General features: G+C 44.9%; 1 protein-coding gene across 2 annotated transcripts in view; it reads right to left on the reverse strand.

Annotated features, from left to right (window-relative positions):
- P2RX7 (purinergic receptor P2X 7) overlaps positions 1–19,059 on the reverse strand; it is a 57,827-nt gene that overhangs the window by 32,065 nt on the left and 6,703 nt on the right. The window contains exons 1-3 of one of the 2 annotated variants that reach the window (XM_042234061.2): positions 7,599–7,806; positions 3,934–4,102; positions 2,737–2,805 (exon numbers count right to left, since the gene is read on the reverse strand). In XM_042234061.2, the coding sequence (XP_042089995.1) occupies positions 2,737–2,805; positions 3,934–4,102; positions 7,599–7,723 (363 nt within the window). In that variant the 5' untranslated portion in view covers positions 7,724–7,806. Of the gene's footprint in view, positions 1–2,736; positions 2,806–3,933; positions 4,103–7,598; positions 7,807–19,059 lie in introns of those variants that run through there. The other variant, XM_027956495.3, reaches the window with a different exon arrangement.

The following is a 19,059-nucleotide window of genomic DNA, read 5'->3' on the forward strand; positions in this document are numbered from 1 at the left end:
AATGATCATTCACTGTGACTCATGGGAAGTTACGTTATTTTGATTATTGACTGGAAAGAAATCTCAGGAAAGAAGATAAACAGACTCTATTTTACTCTCAAGGTGAAATTCCAAAATTAAAAAAAAAAAAAGAAAAAACAATAGACATTCTAATCATCTCTTTTGTGAATGTCACATGCATCAACGATGGCCACAAATTCTTTGTCACTCTTGCCATTGGGAGGTAGAGCATCTTCCCTTCCCTTTGAAGCTAGGTCTGACTCTGATTGAATAACCAACAGAAGGCAGTGGGAGTAACGCTGTGTCAGCTCTAGTCCTGAGCTTGGGAGGCCTGGAATCTTCTTTTGGTCTGACGGATCCTGAGCTGCTGTGAGGAAGTTTGGAAAGACTACGTGGAGAGACCCTGAAAGGAGGAGAAGCCTTAAGAATCCCCAGAGAGGAAGAGAAGGCCAGCCAAGCCCAGGCCATGAGAGCCCCCACACAGATCCCAAGATCAGCAGAAGTGCCCAGCAGAGCTCTCTCAACCACTGAACTATGAGAGTTCCTAAAATGCTCATGGCTTTAGGGATGTCCCTAATGGTTGAGTGGTTGAGACTTCACCTTCTAATGCAAGGGGTACAGGCTCGGTGCCTGGTCAGGGAGCTAAAATCCCACATGTCTCACGGCCAGAAACACAAAACATAAAACAGAAGCAATATTGTAACAAATTCAGAAAAGACTTTTAAAAAAATGGTCCACATAAAAAAAAAATTAAAAAAAGAAATGCTCGTGGCTTTAAGTCCAGCAGGTTCAGGGTAGTTTGTTATGTAGCAATAGATTATTAGGACCAATGTCTCTTCATTTCGGTGTACACCTGGGGCTTGGCCATTTACTGGAGACAGATGTCAAGCCCTATCCTTGACTTCCACCTTCCAGTAAGAATTGAGGGGCAGGGAAGGGGGGTGGGGGTCGGGGGATGGAGGGGGTGGCTGTCAATATGCAAAGAGAGGAGGCAAATTTCCCACTAGAGCAACCCAAATCAGCTCAGATCACAGATTAAAATCCCAAGAGTTACAGTATTCTCCAGGCTGGGATTGCCTCCACGGAACTCAGTCTGAGTGACAGCCTATCTGAGAAGGAGTAACTTGTCATTTGGGTCATAACAGCTCGCATTGGAGTGCATTTTCCAATGCATCATGCCTTGCTTCCAGCCTGTCACAGAAATTCGCTCATTGTTTCAATAATCCCAAGACCTAGGTTTTGCAATCAGCCCCATCTTGCAAATGAATACACCAGGACACAGAGCCGTGAAGTTACCTGCCCAGAGTCACAAAGGTAATAAATCAAGTTTTGAACCGTTTGTAGTCAAGCTTCTAAAACCCAGGCTCTTAATCTCTGTGCTATCCCGACTCTCTTCCTTGACTTCTTTTACAAGTCTCTTTATTGATTTCTTGTAAGTCTCAATAACTTGAAGAGTATTTGTGAAAAGTGCCATGGCAGGGGTGGGGGGGGGGGGGCCGGGGAGGAGGAGTGTGAGTAGCAATTTCAGAGTATGGGACAAGAGGGAACCAAAGGCCCCAACTGGATTCAACTTTGGATGCTGCTGGGTAGGGAGATGGAAAGGAATATTTAGTTGGACAGGCAGCTGGCTACTTCATTAGAGTAGCAGGGACATTTAACGGGAAGTGGAGGCGAAATAAACGTCGAGAGGTCTCTTTTTAGGGGAGCATTATTGAGACAGACCTGAAGGGAACGTTCGCTTATTTCCAAATTTAGGTAGAAATGATGGCAAGGACTGTGATGCGAGAGGGCGTATCCACACTGAGCTTCCAGACACTCAGAAATCTAGGCGTTGTCACCAGAGAGGGCTGATGAGCAAGACCCACAGGCAAGGCTGGTTTTCCCCACAGGCACTGCACCTCACCTCTCGGTGTTGGGACAGTCCCTGGTAAAACACAAGTGTCTTACTTGAGAGGGGAACAACAGGAGGGTGTTGCCTAGGAAGACATCACTATAGACAAACTGATCAGAATAGCTAGTTGTCATTTTATAGAGCAGTGAACAAGACTGGGATGGGACAGAATAAGATACATATGTTTTTATAGGGAAGAAAGTTTTCCAGAAGAAGGCAGAAGGTTGAGAGAGAGTACGGAGAGGGCAAAGCAAGGTGGGGAAAGAGTGAGTGCAATGAAATATCAAACTTGCACTGTCTGACATCTTCCCAGGCTGGCCCTGCAGGCAGTTCACAGTGAACAATGGGAGAGTTGTGAATGAGGACAGCTGGATTCTAAGTTTGGCTCTGCCTCCAGCAAACTGTGTGATATTGGGAAGGTCACTGATCCCAATGTCAGTGCTGATCTTTGTGCTGACCTGTAAAATAAGGTTGGGAGTGCTGCTACCCCCCTAAAGTTGCTGTGAGGCTCCACTAAAACATGAGACACTATGCAAATGCCAAGGTTCCATGCTGTCCCAAGCTGCTCCAGGAGCAAGCGACGGAGAAAGCAGGCCTCGAGCTGCACAGGCTCCTAGTGCTACAGCTGGAGACCCAGGGAGACAGACAGAGATCTGGTGGTTACAGAGCAAGAAATGCAGGGTCTTCTCACCCTTACCAGCCAGCCCACATCTACACCCCTGCTCTGTAGCAAGCAGAGGCTCAGTCAATATTTGTGGGCTCCACAACACCCCTGGTCCCAATTTCCATTTTCTCTGACCTGTGCCTCCTCCAGAAACTCTTATCACCCATCCCTCTCTCCTTACCTCAGGACACAACCCTTGCTCTTGGCCTTCTGTCTTGAGAAAGTTTGTCATCATAAAAAAGGAGTTCCCCTGCAGAGAAAAAGGAGAGAAGGAAAAATGGCAAGCCCTTTGAGAACAGAACTGCTTAATCATAGTAATCCAACTGGCTAAGTGCCTGGGGGCGAAACTTTCCACTCTTCTAAGCTTCAGTCTAGAAATCTGGGTCTGGAAGCAAATCGACTACCCAGAGCGCTTAATATCCAAGCTGGATGAGCCGCCCTGCTGAGCCGAGGGAGAGCGGAGGAACATTCAAATTGATTGAGCACTCATTTTCCATTCCAGCCTCAAAAGCAGCCTTTTCATTTTGGGGGGACACAGTAAGTCCCATTACATTGAAAACCAAAAGATGTGAGGAGGCAGAGGTGGGGGTGTTACCTCCATCAAAATGCTATTCAGATTATCCAGGACTTTAATGAAAGGGTCATAGGGCATCCCACCACCTGGGCAATAAATAGGTGGAGATTTTAATGACCCTCTGTTAGAAACAAATGGATAGCAGCTTGGCTTTTATGGTTTTTCAAAGCTTTCCAGCTTCCAATGGGCCCTTTTGTCCCTCTTACCACCCCTCTCCATCTGTTCTTTGGTGTTCTCAACTCCACTTCAACCTCTCCCTTTTGAGAATTCTACGTTCATTTTATCTTTTTTGCAGATTGAGACAATCTCAAGCCCTTTCACACCTTTCCATTCTTTGTCATCCGTAGCCTTCCCTTGTCCAAAACTGTAGCCAAGAGTTTTCCTGGAGATATTTTTGTTGATAAAATGCCACACAAACAATATAGAAGGGCTCGTCCCCTCAAGGCAGAAAGTTCTTTGCCCTTCTGGATCTAGGCAAAACTTGCTGACTTGATGGCCCTGCTTCTGACAAGCTATGTATAAATAAAGTTTGAGTGAATCAAATCATGTTTTCAACGCACCAGGACACACTGCTATTTTGAGAAACCCTGTAGGAATTGATAAAGCAAAGTGTCATCTCCTTTGAGTTGCTGCATCTGACCCAATTTTGCAATTTTTAGGTTTTCTCAGTTGGGATTTTCACAGAGCTTTTTAAATGGGGCCAATGTTTTTCTGGAGCGAGTCTCTAGGTCCCAGGGGAGGAGGAAGAGGCCCTGGGGAGAATGACCAGGGATGATTCCTGGGAGGATGCTGACAGGTGCTTACCTGTAAGGGGAAGGTGTAATCCGCCATATCAAAGACACTCCGCACAACCTTCTTCTGCCCATTCTCCATAATCTCCTTTTTCACCTCTGCTATCCCTTTTATCTTGCTGTGCACAGAACTGATGACAGGCTCTTTCCGTTGGTACCGCTTGTCACTCACCAAAGCAAAGCTAAATGACAGACACAGAAGAGCATCAGTGATTTTCTCAAGGGAGACACAGTGCCATGGTTTTGGATGCAGGAACTGAAAGCCAGCTCCATTAAAATCCAGGCTTTGCTGGGTGACTTCGGGCAAGTGACTCACCTTCTCTGTGACTCATTTTCCTTACCTGTAAAATGGGAAGAATAGTCATACCTACCTCATGGGGTTGTTTTGAGGATGGACTGAGAAACCCATGCAAACTCCTCAGCACTGTATCTGGCTCATAGTGAGCTTTCATCATGTGGAAACTGTTGTCCCCAATACCAGTCTCTAATATCACTTAATAAAGACCTTAATTTATAGATAAGCAAATAGCAAAGTCCACCCCAGGTCAGTCCACCAGCTTTGTTCTGGGACTCAGTAACGCATTAGCATCTACCTAAGGGTTTGTTCCAGGTTTCCCAGATGGTGCTAGTGGTAAAGAACCTGCCTGCCTAATGCAGGAGACATAAGAGACCTGGGTTCAATCCCTGGGTCAGGAAGATCCTCTGGAGGAGGGCATGGCAACCTGCTCCAGTATTCTTGCCTGGAGAATCCCATGGACAGAGGAGCCTGGTAAGCTATAGTCCATAGTGTCACAAAGAGTCAGACACTTTAGAGTTTGTTTTAAAGGCTTTGTTTATTCATTGGGCATGTATCTGTTTGGTCTCTTCCCTCTGCTCAGCCTCTAATATCTGAATGTTGTTAGGCAGTCAGTAGCTGTCCTTTATGAGCTGACCTTGGGAAACAGAGATACTGTGGGCCAAGGCTTGGTCCCAGCTGTTCTCAACCTTGGCTGTACAGTGTAATTACTTAGGGAGCTTTCAAAATTGCAATTCCCTGGTCTCATCCCTGGAAACTCTGATTCAATAGGTCTGGGGAGTTATCCAGGTGCCTATATATTTTTCTAAAATTGATTCTAATACACAGTCAGGGTTGAAAACCCCTAAGAGACTCATGGAAAAACAGCTCACATTTGGCAATATGAAGTACTGTACATTTGAGGTGCATTCCCCATGCCCCAACAATTTCACTCTTAGATGTAGGCCCCAGAGGAACCCTCAAAGAAGGTGCCCAACAAGTTATGTACAGGAAATTGTAAAGCTGCACTATTTATAATAGGGAAAACTAGAAATCATGGAAATATCCTTGAACACTGAATGGGTGAATAAATTGTTGGATTTATTCACTGGAATGTTCTGTAACAGTGAAAGTGAATGGAGAACTGCTTGCATCAATGTGGAAATAACGTAACATTGAGTAAGGAAAGCATGCCACAGAATGAGATAGAGTTTAAAGAAATTAAAAATGATATTATATGCTCAAACAAATACCTGTCCACACATATTCATGGCGCACTATTCGCAATAGTCAAAAGGTGGAAACAACCCACACATTCATTAAAAGATGATGGACAATCATCTACCCATGAAAAGGAATGAAAGGAGACACATGCTGTCCTGTGGACGAACCTCAAAAAACTTTGTGCTAAGTGAAAGAAGACAGACACAAAAGACCATGTAGTGTATGATCCCACTTATATGAAACATCCAGAATAGGCAAATCTACCGAGACAGTAGACTGATGGCTCCCTGGGGCTGGCGGAAGGGGTAAATGGGAAGTACATGCATAATGAGGTTGCCATTGGGTTTCTTAAGTTTATTTCCGGCTCTGCTGGGTCTTCATTGTTGTGGGAGGGTTTCGTCTAGTTGTGGCGGGCAGGATAGGGGGCTGCTCTCTAGCTGCGGTATGCTGGCTTCTCATCACGGTGGCTTCTCTTGTTGTGGTGCATGGGTTTAGTTGCCCCACGGCGTGTGGAATCTTCCCAGACCAAGGACTGAACCCATGTCCGCTGCATTGGCAGGCGGATTCTTAACCATTGGACCCCCCAGGGAAATCCACATAATGAGGTTTGCAGAGAGCCCAATTTGAGATCCAATGAGCATATATGAGACAGAGCTATCCAGTGTAATTCCATAGACAAATATGATGATGCTTGTTCAACAGTGTATTTCAGCCTATCATCACAATGTGCGGTGTTCTTCTGTGTTGGATATTGCAAGAGTGTCCCAGAATAACCGTGTGCATTTAACCCTCCATTTGGGAAGCTCAGTCTCTTGTTGTTGGTATGTCACTCAGTCACATCCAACTCTTTTGTGATCACATGGGCTGTAGCCCACCAAGCTCCTCTGTCCATGGGACTCCCAGGCAAGAATACTGGAGTGGGTTGCCGTTTCCTTCTCTAGGGGATCTTCCCAACCCAGGGATCGAACCTGCATCTCCTGCATTGGCAGGCAGGTTCTTTACCACTGAGACACCTGGGAAGCCCTTAGTCTCTCATATTCATCCCCAAATGTATGACATGGTATAGATCAGCCTTAATGGAATCCAACCCTCTCAGAAATCAGAAAACTTGTCTTTATATATTCATGGTTCAGTGTCTTAAGACTCCGCACTCCCAATGCAAGGGCCTAGGTTTGGTCCCTGGCCAGGAAACTAGATCCCACCTGCCACAGCTTAAAGGTCTAGAGATTTTAACGCGACTGAAAGGTCCTAACGCAACAAAAACTGAAGATCCTATGTGCTGCAACTAAGAACTGATGTAGCCAAATAAAGAAATAAATGTTTTTCAAAAAGAATCAAAATGCTTCAGAGATGCATCAAAGAAAATAAAGAGGAACAAAAGAGTCTGCATATGGAAAGAACATTCTAACAATTGTCCCAGCAGCTGTCTCCTGATCTCCTTGGTGAATCAGACAAGCCATGCCCCCTCTTTGGGTAATGGATTTAGTCCCTGAATGGGGAGATAACGTGGACAGCAAAGAGATCAAACCAAATAATCCTAGTGGAAATCAACCCTGAATATTCATTGGAAGGACTGATGCTGAAGCTGAAGCTCCAGTACTTTGGCCATCTGGTGCGAAGAGCCAACTCATTGGAAAAGACCTTGATGCTGGAAAGATTGAACACAAAGGGAGCAAGGGTCTGCAGAGGATGAGATGGTTAGATAGCATCACTGACTCAATGGAAGTGAATTTGAGCAAACTCCCAGAGATAGTGAAGGACAGGGAAGCCTGGCATGCCACAGTCCATGGGGTGGCAAAGAGTCAGACACGACTTAGCGACTGAACAGCAATAACAGCGGGGGGATAACTCCCTGGCTCCCTAATCCCAGTGACTGTTCAGCTCTAAGAAGCTACAATTCTCTGTATTCGGAAGAGCGCAAAACCACTGGTCCCTGGAGTGAACAGGGGCATGACGGAACTGGGGGATTCAGCTGGGCCTTGTAGGATGGATAGGTGGAGATGGGGGAGAAGAAAGCTGAAGAGTCTGGGAAGACGAAAGAGAATAAAAGTGACAGGAGCCTGGGTCCTCACGGACCAGTCTAGCTGGAGAGGAGGGCTGCGGAGGGGCAGCAGGACAGAAGGATGGAGGGGAAGGTCTGCTGGGGGAGTCCCCAGACTGGCACACTGCACCTGACTCACCAGTTGTAGACCACGATGCACACCATAAAGAGGTTTTTCAGAAACCCAATCCACGAATTCTCAATGAGAAGGACTTTCACAGACTTGACCTGGCACCTCAGGGGGGTTTGGCTGCATGCACCCATGGTGAGAGAGTCCTCAACGTGCCACGGGAAGGAAATGCCTCTCAGCAAAGCCAGACTTCACCCACGCAGTGCCTGAGCTCACTGAGCAAAGGTTAACGCTGGAGTGAAAGGGTGTGACCTGAACGTGAACCATCCTCCCATCCGGTTAACTGATGTCTACCCCAGCGCCAATAGACTTCTGTGGGCCCCTAAGAGAACTGTGGGTCCTGGGCCCTCTGTGCCTCGTGGAGTAGTTGAGCCTGCAGCCTCTGCAGCTTATATTTAAAATCCCAAGAGAAGAATCCGATTGTGTCCAACCCTGGTCCACTCAGCTGTGTGAGTGTGTGTGTGTGCGGGGGTGGTCAGAAAGGGGCCAGGGGCAGTCAGAGATGTACTGCGAAGAAAGTGGAGGAGAGCCTGCACCCTGAAAGGCAAGTTAAATGCTGGCTTCCTATGGCTGCTGTAATAAGCCACCAAGAACTTAGTGACTTAAAATAACACAAACATTTTTTCCTCTTAGATCTGGCGAGTCAGATGCCTAAAATCATTCTTAGAGGATTCAGATCAAGGTGACAGCAGGCCTGGTCCCCCCTGGAGTCTCCACTAGAGAGTCTGTTCTCACCTCTTCCAAGTTCTAGACCATCCCCAGGTTCCCAACCACAACTCTCTACCCTCAACTCTTCTTGTCACGTTTTCTTTTTTTCAACTTCAACTCTCTTGCCCCTTCCCCTTATAAGGACTCTTGTGATCATGCTGGGGCCACTCAGATAATCAAGAATAAGCTCTCCATCTCAAGACCTTGAACTTAATCACATCTGCAGAGTTCCTTTCATAAGGTACCATATTCACAGGTTCTAGAGATCAGGACATGGAGATTTGGCACGGGGTGGGGGGCATTATTCAGCCTCCTACAATATAGGCAGGGCTTCCCTGGTGGTTCAGCAGTAAAGAATCCACCTGCTGATGCAGGAGATGTGGGTTCAATTCCTGGGTCAGGAGGATCCCCTGGAGAAGGAAATGGTGACCCACTTCAGTATTCTTGTCTGGGAAATCCAATGGGGAGAGGAGACTCGTGGGCTATAGTCCATGAAGTCACTAAAGAGTGGGACACGACTTAGCTACTAAACAACAACAATATACCAAGCCCGTTCTACTCTGCCACACCATTCCTTGAGCTAGCTAATGAAGGGGGTTCAGTTTCTTGTTACTCACAGCTTTTCTAAGACATCATCTTTTCTTCCAATTCTCTTTGACTGTTGCACTTCTTATCCACTATCTAGTTCATTTGGAAAAACCTTCCTTTTCATACTTCTTAAACTATCTCTCTCTTGTTCCAAAAACTCCTACTCCAGAACACAATACTTTCTATACATCCTACTATATGGAGAGAAGAGAGTGAGTCCTAGTCTGTTAGTTAATGTTTACCAATTAGAGGAAATATTGGACTGACCAAAATTTTCATTTGGGTTGTTTCAGAACACAGTATAGGGAAATCCAAACGAACTTTTTGGCCAACCCAATATAATGGATAGGTGTAAAGGCATTGAGCTCAAAAACTCAGTTATGCAGATATAGGCCATGGACCACCCAAATTGGCAGAGGTTTATCTTAGAGGCCCAACATTTTAAATAAGTCCAAACCCGTATTAGCCAAAGTTGTGTTATATCCTCTAGTAAACAAAACCCAAAAAACTAGTGTCGTCTTAAGCTTTGGTGAGAGAAGTAGAATATTCTCCTTGAGGGTGGTGTTAAGCCAATGACCTATGCCCTAATTAGGCAAGAGGCAGAAGGAGCCTTGTGTTCAGGTCTTATGAGCCACACATTTAAAGATTTTAAAATTTAAAAATAAAAATTAAAAAAAAAAATAAATAAAGAGAATCCCTTTGGTGGTTGTAAAAGTGTAAACTTCCCAGAAAAGCACGAAGAACATGAAAAGGTTCCAGTGTTCTCCCTCTCAGAGGTTATCACTGTTGAAAATTTGTGCACATGTTCCTGATGCCTCTTTATGCCCCCACCTAGACACGCAAACATGGCCACACTCTACATGCTGTTAAATAACTTGCTGTTTTTGCTCAATAATATATTAACTCTTTTCACAATAGTAGTGCAAAATGGATGATAAAGATAGATCTATAATATGTACCCACTTTGAATGGTTACAGGGTATTCTAGTGTTTAGGTTGGAACATATGAAATTGCCCGTTTTGTAGACAAAGCTATAGAATATTGGCAATTCCATACGGTTCAGCCTAAGAGGTGAATTGTGAAAATTTGCCAGCTATTCTCTTACTGATGGATATTGAACTGGAACTTTTGTTCAGTTTTGTAAACATTTTTCAGAGTCTTGATATAGCTTTTACTATGTGTCAAGCACTCTTTTAAGCATATGTTAATAACAAATACTAACTCTTTCCACTCTCACCTGCCCAAAAATAACCCTGTAAAGAAGGAACAGTTTTACCCTCACCTTATAGCTGAGCAAACTGTGACACCAAGGAAGTGAGCCCTAATTAGGAAGTTCACATAGTGCTGTAGACTCAATGTTTGTGACCACCCCCCAACAAATTTGTAAGTTGAAATCTAACCCCGATGCAATGGTATGAGAAGGTGGGGCCTTTGGGAAGTGAGTAGGTCACAAAGATGGAGCACTTATGAATGAGAGTAGTGCACTTATAAGAGGCCTCTGAAACAGCTCACCTCTTCTGCCGTGTGAGAATACAGCAGAAAGATGGCCATCTGTGAACCAGGAAGTGGGTTTTTACCAGAAACCATATCTGATGTTGCACTGACCTTAGGATTTCCAGCTTCTCGAACCATGAGAAATAAATTTCTGTTGTTTACAAGCCACTTGTATTTGTTACAGTGTATTTGTTATTTGTCGGTATTTGTTACAGTGAACTAAGACATGTGGTAAGTAGCAGCATTAACTCCCAGCTCATGCTCTGTGTGCTATTGTAAATGGAAGTGCTTTCTTAATTTCTTTTTTAGATTGCTCATTGTTGGTGTGTGGAAACATGACTGATTTTTGTGTATTGATCTTGTGGTTTGAAACTTTACTGATTGGTTTATTAACTTTAATGAGTTTTTTTGTGAATTCTTTGTGATTCTCCATATATAGGATCTTTTTATTTTTTATTTTTTTTATTTTGGCTATACCAGGTCTTCATTCCAGCTCACGGGATCTTTAGTTTCAGCATGCAGACTTCTTAACTGTGGCATGCGTGGGGGATCTAGTTCCCTGACCAGGGATTGAACTGGGGCCCCCTGCATTGGAAGCCCAGAGTCTTACCTACTGGACACCCAGGGAAGTCCTCCATATATAGGACCTTATCACCGAAGTATAGTTTACATCTTCCTTTCCAATTTGGATGCCTTTTATTTCTTTTTGTTGCTTGATTGCGCTGGCTAGAATGTCGAATACAGTTTTGAATAACAGGCATTTCAGTGGTAGAAACACTCATCTTTGTCTTGCTCCTGATCTTTGTGGGTGGGGGAAACCCTCAGTCTTTTGAGGCTCAGTCTGTTCTCTTCAATGTTACACTTCATGAATTCTCCACTCTCCCCTTTCATGTTGCCAGGCACATGTTTACACAAGAATCTTGTCACACTTCAGGTAAATTTTACACCTTAAGATAAGTCTCTGAGTCAAAGGACGTGCACATTTTTTTTTTAATCTCAGTTAATTTTACCAAACCACAAAAGCTTGAACCATTTCATGTTTCTACCAGCAATGCAAGAGTGCAGGCATTACCTTTTAAGAGAGCCTTGACAAAACAGAGTGTGGTTGTATGGGCTTGGCTGGGATAGTAAAGAGTCTGGATACTGTCTTAGGGGTACAGAACCAGAGGGACTTCAGCTATTATTTTGGAGAAGTGGAGAAATGTAATAGCAGGCTGAAGCCATTTGGAAACTGTCAAGTAGAAAATGGACCACAGGGCAGAACTCTAACCAAAAGGGAAAAATTATAGGGAGATAGATTTTGATTCAGTGTAAGGAAGGAATGTCTAATAATTAGAACAGTCCCAGAACAGAACAAGCTTTCCCTGTGGTTGCTAGTTGGTGACAGTGATGACAATGACATCAGTGATGTCATTTTTCATTTATCCCATCATCTCCCTTTCTCTTGAGTCTCCTCTCCATCTGCATTTCAGCATCAATTTCCCATCTTAAAAATAAACCTTCCCTTGACCCCACATTCTTCTCCTACTACTTGCTGCCTCTCTCCTCCTTTGTATCCAAGTCCCTTGAAAAAGTGAGTCACCACATCCATTTCCGAGTCTCCATTCACTCCTCTGCTCACTCCAAACTGGCTCCCACCCCTGGAACTTCTATAAAGCCTCTCTTGTCAAGTAAACAACACCATCACTGAATCCAGTAGACGTGCCATGGACCTGATCTTCCTGGAATTCTCAGCAGCATTTGATACCAGTGACCATGCCTCCACTTTTCCCCTCACCTTCCCAAATCCACATTCTCCTGACTTTCTTTGGATCTCCATGGTTGCCCTTTCTGAGAATCCTTTGGTGACCTCTGTGCTTTTCACCACTTAAAGGCTAGAATTCCTCAGGGGTCTGTTCTAAGCCCTCTTGTCTTCTCATCTGCATCCTCTCTTGCTGGTCAGTTGCAGCTACTGCCATGGTTCTAGTTAACCATTTTTATGCTGGTGATATAGAAATCTACATCCCTAGCTCCAGATTCGCATATCCATCCATCAAGTAAGTATCTACATCTGTATGTCACATAGACTTGTGACTTTAGTGCCTTCAGTTCTGAATTCATCTTCCATCCTAGACGGGCGTCTTCCCCCCTTCACTTTTCCTATCCCCAGTGAGTTCTACCACTCATCAGTGGCCAAGCCAGAGCATGGCGAACTGCCTAGTTTATCCTTTCCCTCATCCCCCCCATCCATTCAGCTGTCGAATCTTATTGTTATGTCTTCCTAGCATTATTCAAAACCATCTACTTCTCTGTCTACCGCTGTTAACTCCTCATTCCAAATCACCATGAACTCTCACCTGGATGGTCCGATACTCTCCTAAATGGCCTCCCTCCCTCTGTTTGTACTCTTACCTCCTCCATTTTCTACAGTACTTCATGGGGAGCTTGGGCTCAATCACTTACTACTTACCTGATCTTGTGTAAGTGACTTAGCCTGTCTTTATTTTTTCTTTAATTTTTGGTGCAGTGGATCTCCACTGCTGCACTGTGGCTTTCTCTAGTTGCAGTTCATGGGCTTCTCACTTCAGTGGCTTCTCCTGTAGTGGAGCACAGGCTCTAGGTGCGCGGGCTTCAGTTGTTGCAGCATGGAGGCTCAGTAGTTGTGGCGCACGGATTTAGTTACTCCTGGCCCAGGGGTCGAACCTATGTCCCCCACATTGGCAGGTGGATTCTTATCTACCGTACCACCAGGGGAAGTCCTACTTAGCCTTTCTGAGTCATCGCTTCTTCTTCTATAATTAGGGGATATTAGAATTATATTGAGCTCCCCTGTTGGCTCAACTGGTAAAGAACCTGCCTGCCAGTGCAAGAGATGCAAGAGACGTGGGTTCAATCCCTGGGTCAGGAAGATCCCCTGGAGAAGGAAATGACAACCCACTCCAGTATTCTTGCCTGGAAAATTCCATGGACAGAGGAGCCTGGTGGGCTACAGTCCACAAGGTTGCAAAAAGTCAGACATGACAGAAATATATTGGCCAGGGTTTCTAGTTCTAAACAACAGAGTCCACTCCGCCAAGTTTAAGAAGGTTGTCTAGAAAAGGCAAATCTATAGAGGCAGGGTATAAGTTAGTGTTTGCCTGGATCCAGTGGGTAGGAATGGGGAGTGACTGCAAATGGGAATGAGGGATCTTATTGGAGTAATGAAATATTCCAAAACTGAATTGTGATGATTGTTGTCCATCTTGCAAATTTATTAAAAAATCATTGAAGTATATGCTTAAAATGGGTGACTTTTACGATATAATAAATTATACCTCTGTTGGATCGCAATAAACTGTGGAAAATCCTGAAAGAGATGGGAATACCAGACCACCTGACCTACCTCTTGAGAAACCTATATGCAGGTCAGGAAGCAACAGTTAGAACTGGACATGGAACAACAGGCTGGTTCCAAATAGGAAAAGGAGTGCGTCAAGGCTGTATATTGTCACCCTGCTTACTTAACTTACGTGCAGAGTACATCATGAGAAACGCTGGGCTGGATTAAGCACAAGCTGGATGACACCACCCTTATGGCAGAAAGTGAAGAGGAACTAAAAAGCCTCTTGATAAAAGTGAAAGATGAGAATGAAAACGTTGGCTTAAAGCTCAACATTCAGAAAACTAAGATCATGGCATCCGGTCCCATCACTTCATGGCAAATAGATGGGGAAACAGTGGGAATAGTGGCTGACTTTATTGTTCTGGGCTCCAAAATCACTGCAGATGGTGACTGCAGCTATGAAATTAAAAGATGCTTACTCCTTGGAAGGAAAGTTATGACCAACCTAGACAGCATATTAAAAAGCAGTGACATTACTTTGCCAGAAAGGTCTGTCTAGTCAAGGCTATGGTTTTTCCAGTGGTCATGTATGGATGTGAGAGTTGGACTATAAAGAAAGCTGAGTGCAGAAGAATTGATGCTTTTGAACTGTGGTGTTGGAGAAGACTCTTGAGAGTCCCTTGGACTGCAAGAAGATCTAACCAGTCCGTCCTAAAGGAGATCAGTCGTGGGTGTTCATTGGAAGGACTGATGTTGAAGCTGAAACTCCAATACTTCGGCCACCTTATGTGAAGAGCTGACTCATTCGAAAAGACCCTGATGCTGGGAAAGATTGAGGGCAGGAGGAGAAGGGGACAATAGAGGATGAGATGGTTGGATGGCATCACTGACTCAATGGACATGAGTTTGGGTGAATTCCAGGAGTTGGTGATGGACAGAGGGGCTTGGCGTGCTGCAGTTCATGGGGTCGCAGAGCCAGACATGACTGAGCGACGGAACTGAACTGAAAGTTGTTTAAAAAATAAAGGAAAAAGGAGATTTTAAAAGGACATTAGGTAATTCATACAGTCTCTTGGTAGACCAAAAACCCAGCTTGCTGAAACAATGCACAGCTAGGAACAACACCCAGAGAACAGGTACTGTTCCAGAGAAAAGACTCTGCCAGCCACTGCCGAGCCATAGGTAGAAATCCATGCCAATAGTGTTTGAGTGCCAGAATCTTAGTCACTGCCATGCCCCAGTGAGCTCAATCAGTGCCTGGGGCCACATCTCCTATAGGAGGCTGAATAATGACCCCAAAGCTATTATGTCCTAATCCCCAGAATTTATAACTGTTACCCTGTTTGGGGAAAAGGTCTTTATAGATGTGATTAAGTTAAGGATTTTGAGATGGTGAGATTATCCTGAATTAGGTAGGCCCTACATGCCATCATATATGTTCTTGTAACAGAGAGACAGAGGGACTTCCCCGGTGGTCCAGTGGTTGAGCATCCACCTGCAAATGCAGGGGACACAGGTTTGATCCCTGTTTCAGGAAGATTCTACAAGCTGTAGGGCAACTAAGCCTGTGAGCCACAACTACTGAGACTGTGCTCTAGAGCCCTTGAGCCACAGCTACTGTGAACCCCCCATGTCCTAGAGTCTGTGCTCTGCTACAAGAGAAGCCATTGTCTTGAGAAGCCCATGGACCACAACTAGAGAGGGGCCCCCACTCTTTGCAACTAGAGAAAGCCCGTGTGCAGCAAAGAACACCCAGCACAGACAAAAATCCAAAAGTTTTTAATTAAAACTTAAGAAAAAAGACAGGAGATTTCATGCATACATACATACACACATACAGGAGAAAGGTTCATGAAGGTGAAGCGGAGAGTCAGGGATGCAGGCCTTGAAGACTGGTGTGACGTGACTACAAGCCAAGGAATACAGGCCACCCCCAGAAACTGGAAGCGAAAAAGTCTTCTCCTCTAGAGCCTCTGGAGGGAGCATGGCCCTGCTGACCTCTCAGTTTTGACCTAGTGATACTGATTTTAGGTATCTCCAGAACTCGGAGAGAATAAATTGTTGTTTTATGTTACCAAGTTTGTGGTTGGATTGTTCCAGCAGTGAGGGGAAATTAACAACTCTGAACAAGTGGAGGCAGGAGAACAAGTGGAGGCCCACATGCTGCTTATTTAAACATTTGAAAGTCATAACAGACTTTCTGGGGATTCCCTTATGTGCTTTTTATTTTTGCTTTTTCCTCACCGCTTTTAATATTTTTTTCTTTGTATTTAATTTTTGATAGTTTGATTGATATGTGTCTTGGCATATTTCTTCTTGGGTTTATCCCATATGGGACCCTCTGTGCTTCCTGGACTTGACTGACTATTTCCTCTCCCATGTTAGGTAAGGTTTTGACTATATACTCTTCAAATATTTTCTCAAATCCTTTTTCTCTTCTTCTTCTGGGAGCCCTATAATTTGAATGTTGTGCAATGAATGTTGTCCCAGAGGTCTCTGAGACTATCGTCAGTTCTTTTTTTCTTTCTTCTGTTTCATGCCAGTTACTTCCATCATTCTATCTTCCGACTCACGTATCTATTCTTCTGTCTCCTTTATTTTGCAATTGATTCCTTCTAGTGTATTTTTAAAGACATTTATTTACTTTTGACTGCACTGGGTCTTATTGCTGCTCGGGGGCTTTCTCTAGCTGTGGTAAGCTAGTCGCTAGTTACACTCTGTAGTTGCCATGAGCAGGCTTCTCATTGCAGTGGCTTCTCTTGTTGCACTGGCTCTAGGGTGCACTAGCTTCCGCAGTTGTGGTGCGTGGGCTCAGTAGTTATGGCACCCAGTCTCTAGCGTGTCGGCATCAGTACTTGTGACCCACAGGTTTAGATGCCCTGTGGCATGTGAGATCTTCCTGGACCAGGGATTGAACCCATGTCTCCTGCATTGGCAGGCGGATTCTTAACCACTGGACCACCAGGGAAGGCCCTGAGCCTTTAAAAATAGGGAATTTCCTTTGGCTGGTCCCAGAAGAGAGGTCAGAGATTTGAGGCATGAAAACATTGTGCCATCGCTGGCTTGAAGATAGAGGGGAGCCACACAATAAAAATGCAAGTGGTCTCTACAATCTGAGAGTGGCCCCTGGCTAGCAGAGCTCTGAGTCCCATGATGGCACAGAATTGAATTCTACCAACAGGGAGAATGAGCTTGGAAGTGAATTTTCTCCCAAAGTGAGAACTCAGCACAGCATAACGCTTTGATTTCAACCTTGTGAGACCCTGAGCAGAGAGCCCAGCCATGCCAGGCCCAAACTACTGACCTACAGAACTGTGAGCTAATAAGTGGCAGTATTTTAGGTGAGTTTGAAGTAATTTGTTATGCAGCAATAGAAAGCTAATACAGTCCCACAGGTTCCTTACTCCATAGAGAAGCTCACAGCTAGCAGAGAGCCAGGGCGGGATCTCTAAACATGGGGTCCAGGAAGTGGCCCCTATGGTGTCAGTCAAGGCTGGTATCAGCCCATACATTCCTTCAGATGAATTCTGCTCATGCTCACCACCCCATGTTATTTCCTGTGCACCAAAGCATTGTTGCATGGTGCATATGTTTGAAAAGCTTGACTCTCATGCCTGTGTCCTAGCTGCAAGGGATGCTGGGAAATTAAGTTGTGACATACAGTCAAGAAGTGGAACCCATTACCTGGGAATTTCCCAGTAGTGACACTGTTCAAATCATGCTTACACATTATGAGGACCAATTCTGTAGGGTTATTTACAAGGATCAAACAGGCTAATACATGTCATAAGCTAAGAACAGAATCTGGCCCATGCTAAGCACTCAGTAGTACTCAATAGGTGTTGCCATATTGAAAGTAGAATGCTTTCTTTAAAATGAAATTATTAACCCTCAGTATGAACTCTGAATCTATAAAACCCTTAATGTTTCCTTTATGGTTGGAATTTTTCATAATAAAATGCTGACAGTGGGGTAGGAAAGACTCTTCTTTGTTTCTCAGTGTTCTCAGGATGAAGTCCAAGCCTGTTCCCAGTTGGATTCCTGCTGGCCTCTCTAGTTCCACTTCTCTGGCATTTTGCACACCAGTCAGTTGACATGTGTAGAAGTGTGAATAATCTATGTAATCTGGTCCTTGCTCTTCCCAGCATGGTGTTCAAAACCCAGCGGGGCTGGGAGATCTCTACCCTGGTGGGAAGCGGGGCTCAAGTGTGGTGCCCAGAAGCCTGTCGGTACATGATAGCCGGTCCACAGAGAGGCCTCTGCCATTCTGCACTGAAATGAGAAAACCAGGACAACAGGACAAGCTCTTCATAAAGTGAAAATCATTCACTTAAAAAAAAAAATCATTCACCATCTTTTTTTTTTTTTTTTGAAGACTCTGTGCTTCTAGCTTTTTTAATGTTTTGGTTTAGACATTAGTGAAGGGAAGCTGAAATGTGGTAGTAGTCAAGGTGTTTTAATAGTTTGACATAGTTAACAATGCTGTGTTAGTTGGCAATCTAGCCTCTTCTTGGTCTTTTATGTTGATAAAAAGCATCATCATCCACCAAGAAACCTAGAGTCATCTTTGCCTTCTAGAAAATCTGTCATTTTTACCTCTAAAACATAGCCTGTTTGCTCACTTCTCTCCAGCTGCACTGCCCCATTCTAGTCCAAGTCACCACCTTCTCTCCTCTGGGTGGCTCCAACAGCCTTCTTACTGGTCCCATCACTGCCCCTTTTGCCCCCCAACAATCTACAGTCTGCACAGTGGCCTGACAGTGCTTTTAAAAGCGTGAATCAAATGGTTTCACTCCCTTGTATAAAACTTTCTAGTGGCTTCCCATGGCATTGAGAAACAAATCCCAACCCTGGCCCCTGCCTACCTCTGTCCTCAGCTCCTGCTCCTTCCTTCTCGCTCACCAGGTTCTGGAACACGCTGACCTTCTGACTGCTCCTCTCTTTTGCTTCCATTCATTTATGTTTGCTGGTGTCTTGGCCTCATATGTAAGGTGGCTCAATTCTTCTCCTGGAGGGGGTCTCTTCCTGCAGTGGGTCTTCTCTGGGCCTTCCCATCCCTGTCGCATCACCCAGCGGCCCGGGGCGCATTGAGAACATGGCAGATATTGTCATGTTTCTGTCGCCCTCAAGTAGCAGGGGCCATGCCTGGGTTGGATTTGCCCCTCTCTGGCCTCTGGTGACTCTTTCCGCCTGTGCGGTGGACTCACTTCCATTCAACAAGAGGAAACCCAGCAACACAAGTGTGTGGTCACCCTCCAGTAATGGGCAGCCAGCCAGGAGCTACATTTAATGATTGCAAATTAGCACAACAACACCATCTCCATGGTGACAGATAGCCTGAGGCTGTGCAGGACAATGTCGCCTTTGCTGTTGGCCTG

The sequence above is a fragment of the Ovis aries genome, chromosome 17, assembly GCF_016772045.2.
Source record: "Ovis aries strain OAR_USU_Benz2616 breed Rambouillet chromosome 17, ARS-UI_Ramb_v3.0, whole genome shotgun sequence".
Taxonomy (NCBI): Eukaryota; Metazoa; Chordata; class Mammalia; order Artiodactyla; family Bovidae; genus Ovis; species Ovis aries.